Genomic DNA, 8,160 nt, shown 5'->3' with positions numbered 1-8,160 from the left:
ACCCCACCCAAGAGCACTAGCAAACCTCCCCCCAAGGATACTGGTGCCCCTCAGGTTCAGGTGCAGACCATCCTGTTTATAGAGGTCCCACCTTCCCCAGAAAGAACCCCAGTTATCCAAATACCGGAATCCCTCCCTCCTGCACCATCCCTGTCGCCACGCATTTAACTGTTAATGTTCTGTGACATTACACCTTGATTGTGTGTATTATTTTTTGGATTTACTCAATAGAAGTTACCTCCAATCAGCTCTGTGCTCTCACTTGTGTCTACTCTCCACTCTCTTTATGCTTAACGTTTAGATTTTAGTTTTTTGAGATTTTTTTGTTTCTTTCCAGTTTAAATTACTGGTTAATAAAAATCAATATTTACTTGCGAAACACTTCACAGTTTGGAGGCAAAATGCAGCACTTCCTTCCCAATGCACTAAATTGCTAACTTATTCCCTCTGATGCATTCAGTTCTGGCAGTACTGGTATTAAAAGGGGCAGCAGAGGTGGGAAGCTGGACCCCTTTTGCATAACCATTGAGACAGGAAACAGATTACAGCTAATAATATTGATTCATCAAATATTAAAGGGCAGAAAATGTATGTACAAAATGAGAAAGAATTGAAAGTGTAAAAAAAAAATTAATTCTTACCAAGGTAAGTTAGAAGCTGCCAAAACAAAGACAAGGTCATCAGAACGAGCCAAACCATCCATCTGGACTAAGAGTTCAGTCTTCATCCGTCTGCTTCCTTCGTGCTCTCCCCTGTAACGAAAACACAAACTGCTTCCTCAAAAAGTAAAATACTGTGAATGCTGGAAATGTGCAGCACAGAGATTGCTGGAGAAACTTGACAGGTCTGGCAGCGTCCATAAAGACAGAAAGAGTTAACAAGTCCAGTCATACTCTTCTCCAGAACATAAGTTCTGAAGAAGTCATACAGGAATTGGAATTTAGAAACAAAATTTTCCTATCAAATCACACAACTCATTCTACTGACAAGAAAAGCCCCAAATTGTGACAACTGTGACAACCAAGCTAACTAAGGATGATATAGCCAAACAGGAGGTTGCAATAAGAGGTAAGACAGTGCCACATAAAGCAATTTTCAATACAAGCTAGTGTGTGAGAGTACAATTCGGGATGGACATCAGTGACTTTTCCAGTAATACAACATCCCAGAAATCGTAAGAAGAAAATCTTGGCTATGACATGGGCTAAACCCACATCAATTTATATGGGGAAGATTAAAAAATATTAAAATGGGTTCAACAATTACATTAAAAATAGGTAGGGAATTTAGTTAGCCTGATAGTAATTCGTGTTACTTTTATGAAAAAAAAGTTGTCAGATTAAAAAGTAATAAACACACAAGCAAGTTCGAACTGCTGCTATAACTGTGTCTGGTATTCTGCTATGGGGAACTCAAGGCCAGGGGACAGGGGAAGTAGATTTAGACTTTTGGCACCCATGCCATTTTGATTTGTGGGAAACAAGTTATTTATCTGAACCAGACCATTTTACAAATAAAATGATAGACTGTCTCTGTGACCTGGTGTATAAATATCTGATGTATGTTGCTGTTTGGCAGAGACCTGCCTTAGAATCCTTTCTGCGAAAGTCTTCTCCTAATGTTGACTCAATAAATGATCGTTAAACCTGCTGAGTCTCCCACAGATTATTCTGTAAAATAACCTACTTCAACACGGTAAGGGTCTTGTTTACAAATGAACATATTGTAGAGAGATAACAGATTGTCAGCAATCTTTGTGGAAACAGTAGTGGGTAACATGAGTGGGGCTGCAGCTTCGCCTCCTGTGGGTACACAAAGAAAGAGCGTTAGCAAGAAAAGGAGGATGGAGAAATTAGGACTGCAGACATATGGAGGGTCCAACATCCACCTCAATCAGATACTTAAGAGAGTGGCAAGTGAAACAGAGGGTTGTTGCAGTCTTATCCAAGGTGAAAGAGGAGAGGATAGCTAAAGGATAGTGTCAATGGGCTGAAGAATCTAGATACATGCAAATTATTGCAGTTTGGTACAACAAACGAGGGAAGGGTGCATACAGGAGAATTCGAAGCTAAACTTGGAGAGATGAAGTTGACTTGCAGATAGGTTGGAAATCAGTTTGGAGGAAAGTGTTTCCAGTTTTGAGAAGGTTGTGGAGACAGTGACAGACTTTTATGAGAAAAGACATATATATATATATAATGACTTTGACTATATATATATATATAGACATATATATAGTCTGTGGATATATAGTCAAAGGTTATGCAGTGGAAAGAGAGTGACTAGGAATCATGGGCATTGAGTCAAGATTAGAGTGGTGCTGGAAAAGCACAGCAGGTCAGGCAGTATCCGAGGAGCAGGAAAATCAATGTTTCGGGCAGGAACTCTTCATCAGGAGCCCTTCATCACTATTCCTGATGACGGGCTCCTGCCCGAAACATCAATTTTCCTGCTCCTCGGATGCTGCCTGACCTGCTGTGCTTTTCCAGCACCATTCTAATTTTGACTCTAATCTCCAACATCTGCAGTCCTCACTTTCACCGTCATGGGGCATTGGCCAGAGCCAAAGCCATTGATTCAAGAATCCAGTGGCTGCACATGTTTGTTTCAGTTCATGAATTAGTAATGTAGACCAGAAGGTTCAGCACAAAGCACAGGTATAAAATTGCATGGGACAGTGATGAGTAAAGGTTAATGCATCAATGCAGATAAGAGAGTTGATCTGTAAATGGTGCTGAACCATCAGCAAACATACCCACTTCTGACCTTAAGATGGAGGAAAGGCCACTCATGAAACAGTTAATGAAGTTTCACCGCCACAAAAATTCAAGTCGCTGATCCATAATTGTTGGGCCTACCTTTACAAGGCCACAATTCTCCAATCCTCTGTCATTACTCCAGAATCCAGGGAAGACAAAGATTATTGCCAATGCCATTGCAATTTTCATTCTCACTTCCTCCAATATCCTCAGATAGACTCAGAGATGTACAGCATGGATACAGACCCTTCAGTCCAACTCATCCATGCCGACCAGATATCCCAATCAAATCTAGACCTTTTAGTCAGCACTTGGCCCATTTTCCTCCAAATGCCTTTTACATGTTGTAATTGTACCGGCCTCCACCACTTTCTCTGCAATTCATTCCATACATGCACCATCCCCTGCATGAAAAAGTTGCCTGTAAGGTCCCTTTTATATCTTTCCACTCTCACCCAAAACCTCTACACCCTCTAGTTCTGGATTACCCCAACTCAGGGAAAAGACCTTATCTATTTATCTTATTCTTGCCCCTCATGATTTTATAAACCTCTATAAAGGTCACCCCTCAGCCTCCAACGCTCCAGGGAAAACAGCCCCAGCCTATTCAATCTCTCCCGAAAGCTCAAATCCTCCAACCCTGGCAACATCCTTGTATATCTTTTCTGAACCCGTTCAAGTTTCACAACATTCTTTTGATAGGAAGGAGACCAGAATTGCATGCAATATTCCAAAAGACGCCTAACCAATGTTCTGTACAGCCACAAAATACCTCCCAACTCCTGTACTCAATACTCTGACCAATAAAGGAAAGCATACCAAAAGCCTTCTTCACTATCCTATCTACCTGTGACTCAACTTTCAAGGAACTATGAACCTGCACTCCAAGGTCGCTTTGTTCAGCAACACTCCCTAGGACGTTACCATTAAGTGTATAGGTCCTGTGAAGATTTGCTTTTCCAAAATGCAGCATCTCACATTTATCTAAATTCAACCCCATCTGCTACTCCTCAGCCCATTGACCCATCTAATCAAGATCCCGTTGTAATCTGAGGTAACCTTCTTCGCTGTCCACTACACCTCCAGTTTTGGTGTCATCTGCAGACTTACTAATTATATCTCCTATGTTCACATCCAAATCATTTGTATAAATGACAAAAAGGTACTGGTCCCAGCACCAAACCTTTTGGCAGTCCACTGGTCACAGGCCTCCAGTCTGAAAAACAACCCTCCACCACCACCTTCTCTCTTCTACTTTTGAGCCAGTTCTATATCCAAATGGCTAGTTCTCCCTGTATTCCATGAGATCTAACCTTGCTAATCAGTCTCCCATGGGGAACCTTGTCGAATGCCTTACTTAAGTCCATATGGATCACATCTATCTCATCAATCCTCTTTGTTACTTCTTCAAAAAACCCAATCAAGTTGTGAGACATGATTTCCCATACACAAAGCTATGTTGCCTATCCCTAATCATGCCTTTCCAAATACATATAAATCCTGTCCCTCAGGATTCCCTCCTACAACCTTCCCACCACCGACGTCAGGCTCACTGATCTATAGTTCCCTGGCTTGTCCTTACCACTCTTCTTAAATAGTGGCACCACGTTAGCCAACCTCCAGTCTTCCAAAACCTCACCTGTGACTATCGATGATACAAATATCTCAGCAAGAGGCCCAGCAATTACTTCTCTAGCTTCCCACAGAGTTCTTGGGTACACCTGATTAGGTCCTGGGGATTTATCCACCTTTAAGCATTTCAAGACATCCAGCACCTCCTCCTCTGTAATATGGACATTTTTCAAGATGTCACCATCTATTTCCCTACATTCTAGATCTTCCATGTCCTTCTCCACAGTAAATACGGATGCAAAATACTCATTTACTATCTCCCCCCTCTCCTGCAGCTCCACACAAAGGCTACCTTGCTAATCTTTGAAGGGCCCTATTCTCTCTCTGTTACCCTTTTGTTCTTAATGTATTTGTGAAAACCTCTTTGGATTTTCCTTAATCCTATTTGCCAAATGTCCCCTTTTGCCCTCCTGATTTCCTGCTTAAGTGTACTTCCACTGCCTTTATACTCTCTTTACTGTCTCTATACTCTTTCTCTCTCCTGTCTATACCTGACATATGCTTCCTTATTTTTCTTAACCAAACCCTCAGTTTCTTTAGTCATCCAGCATTCCCTATACCTACCGGCCTTTCCTTTCACCCTAACAGGAATATACTTTCTCTGAACTCTCGATATCTCATTTCTGAAGGCTTCCCATTTTCTAGCCGTCCCTTTCCCTGTGAACATCTGCCCACAATCCGTTTTTGAAAGTTCTTGCCTAATACCATCAAAATTAGCCTTCCTCCAATTTAGAACTTTAACTTTCAGATCCATCTAATCTCATCCCACTGTCTTTGCAACTTCAAGTATTAACAGCTTATCAAACACCACTTCGTTATCAATTTTAAATGCTTCAGATTGACTGAGATTCCTGCTTTGTCATTACGGCCTAGGTAGCATCTGGCTTATCATTAAAGACAGATGCAAAGTATTTATTTAGTGCCTCAAACATGCCTCTTCCCTCAGTGTGTAAATCCTCTTTTTTAGTCCTTTAATCATGCCTCCTTTTACTACCCCTTTTTACTACTGACATGCTTACTCAAACTTCAGGATTGTCAACTGTCAGTCTTTTCTCAGATTCCCTCTTTGTTTTTCTCACATCCCCTCTGAACTTCTTGTATTCAGCTTGGTTCTCAACTGTATTTACTATCTGACACTGTCATAAGCATACTTTCTGTCTTAACTTAATTAACATCATCGATATTGTACCACCGATAGTCACAGATGAGGTGCCGGAAGACTGGAGGTTGGCTAACGTGGTGCCACTGTTTAAGAAGAGTGGTAAGGACAAGCCAGGGAACTGAAGACCAGAGAGCCTGACGTTGGTGGTGGGCAGGTTGTTGGAGGGAATCCTGAGGGACAGGGTGTACATGTATTTGGAAAGGCAAGGACTGATTAGGGATAGTCAACTTGGCTTTGTGCGTGGGAAATCATGTCTCACAAACTTGACTGATTTTTTTGAAGATGTAACAAAGAGGATTGATGAGGGCAGAGCAGCAGATGTGATCTATATGGACTTCAGTACGGCGTTCGACAAGGTTCGCCATGGAGACTGGTTAGCAAGTTAGAATACAGCCATTTGGAGAACTAGCCATTTGGATACAGAACTGGCTCAAAGGTAGCAGACAGAGGTGGAGGATTGTTTTCAGACTGGAGGCCTGTGACCAGTGGAGTGCCATTAGAATTGGTGCTGGGTCCACTACTTTTCGTCATTTATATGTGAGCATAAGAGGTATAGTTAGTAAGTTTGCAGATGACACCAAATTTAGAGTGGACTGCGAAGAAGGTTACCTCAGATTACAACAGGATCTTGATCAGATGGGTCAAGGGGCTGAAAAGTGGCAGATAGAGTTTAATTCAGATAAATGCGAGATGCTGAATTTTGGGAAAGAAAATCTTAGCAGGCCTTATACACTTAATGGTAACGTCCCAGGGAATGTTGCTGAACAAAGAGACCTTGGAGTGCAGGTTCATAGCTCCTTGAAAGTGGAGTTGCAGGTAGATAGGATATTAAAGAAGGCGTTTGGTATGCTTTCCTTTATTGGTCAGAATATTGAGTACGGGAGTTGGGAGGTCATGTTGCAGCTGTACAGGACATTGGTTAAACCACTGTTGGAATATTGCGTGCAATTCTGGTCGCCTTCCTATCGGAAAGATGTTGTGAAACTTGAAAAGGTTCAGAAAAGATTTACAAGGATGTTGCCAGGGTTGGAGGATGTGAGCTACAGGGAGAGGCTGAATAGACTAGGGCTGTTTTCCCTGGAGCGTCAGAGGCTGAGGGGTGACCTTATAGAGGTTTACAAAAATACGAGGGACATGGATAGGATGAATAGACAAAGTCTTTTCCCTGGGGTCGGGGAGTCCTGAACTAGAGGGCATAGGTTTAGGGTGAGAGGGGAAAGATTCAAAAGGGACCTAAGGCGCAACGTTTTCACACAGTGGGTGGTATGTGTATGGAATGAGCTGCCAGAGGAAGTGGTGGAAGCTGGTACAATTGCAACATTTAAAAGGCATTTGATGGGTATATGAATAGGAAGGGTTTGGAGGGATGTGGGCCGGGTGCTGGCAGATGGGACTAGGTTGGGTTGGAATACCTGGTCGTCATGGACAGGTTGGACCGAAGGGTCTGTTTCCATGCTGTACATCTCAATGACTCAATGATTCTAATACCTCATTTGACGTTCTAAGAGCACTAGATTGTTTGTGCTACCTTTTCATTTTGAGGAAATATACCTTGTGCCTGAACCATGAGGCAGATAGATTCTTGATTACCCAGAAGATTAATGATTAAATCAAGGATATCCAGGAATTTGGGTTGAGGTGAAAATCAGCTCAGCCATGATATTATTGAATGACGCAGTAAGCTAAAAGGACCGAGTGGGCTTCCTCTTGTTCATAACCACCTCCTCTTTGAAGGTAGCTCATTGTTCAGCCATTGCTTAGATTGGAACCAAAGGTCCATGAGATATCTGGCCCAGCTATGTTCTTGTTTCACCAAAATCAGATCTCCACCAATTTGTTATTCTTACTCTGGATTGATAAATGCCTTTTCAAATTGCACCATAATGTTTAAGCTGACAATGATCATTGGTCCTAAAATGTTCTCCTACTGACACCAATCTATTTGGTTCACCTCAATCACAAGAACCAGGGCTCCTTTCATTTGGACTGAACACACACCACTGTAGAAAATGCTCCAGAATTCAATCTAGGAATGGCTGTCCGGTGCTGCTCCTTACACTACAATTATGACAGTCCATATATATTTAAAGTCCTGCATTAAACCTACTCTATGATGTTTACACTTCTCTAATTTCCTTGTATATTTGTTCCTCTACACCCCTTCCTACTTATGGTTGTGTATAGATTAAACCAAGCAGCGTAATTGGACCCTTCTTATTCTGCAGCTCTAGTCAAATTAATTGTTCTTGAAACCTTTGAAACATTCTCTCCCTCTCCTTAAACAAAAACACCATCTCTCCCTTTTTTTTAAGGTTTCCTGTACTTTCTAGACATGTAAATCAGGAATATTTAATCCCCGCTCCTACCTTTCATTGAACCAGATTTCCATTATCACCACAATGTTATGATTCCATATGCAATCTGCACTTGCAATTCCCCAATCTTATTAATTATATACGTTCACATGTATGCAGCCGAACAATGTCACCCTGATTCAGACTTTCCAATTCTCTCCCTTACTCTGATCCATCCACTTCTACTTTTTCAACTTTTATTTCAGTCTCATCTGCCTCCCCCAGCATTTTATGTATTCTCATATTGCATCCT

At 41.7% G+C, this 8,160-nt stretch overlaps 1 protein-coding gene across 10 annotated transcripts in view; it reads right to left on the bottom strand.

Moving 5' to 3' along the window:
• Positions 1–8,160, bottom strand: part of katnal2 (katanin p60 subunit A-like 2) — a 140,762-nt gene that overhangs the window by 67,666 nt on the left and 64,936 nt on the right. For all 10 annotated transcript variants that reach the window (XM_043716068.1, XM_043715566.1, XM_043715483.1 and 7 more), the window contains one exon: positions 642–752. In XM_043716068.1, the coding sequence (XP_043572003.1) occupies positions 642–752 (111 nt within the window). The remainder of the gene's footprint in view (positions 1–641; positions 753–8,160) is intronic.

The sequence above is a fragment of the Chiloscyllium plagiosum genome, chromosome 1, assembly GCF_004010195.1.
Source record: "Chiloscyllium plagiosum isolate BGI_BamShark_2017 chromosome 1, ASM401019v2, whole genome shotgun sequence".
NCBI lineage: Eukaryota > Metazoa > Chordata > Chondrichthyes > Orectolobiformes > Hemiscylliidae > Chiloscyllium > Chiloscyllium plagiosum.
Note: the sequence above shows the minus strand (reverse complement) of the source record. Positions and strands in the feature narration are given on the sequence as shown.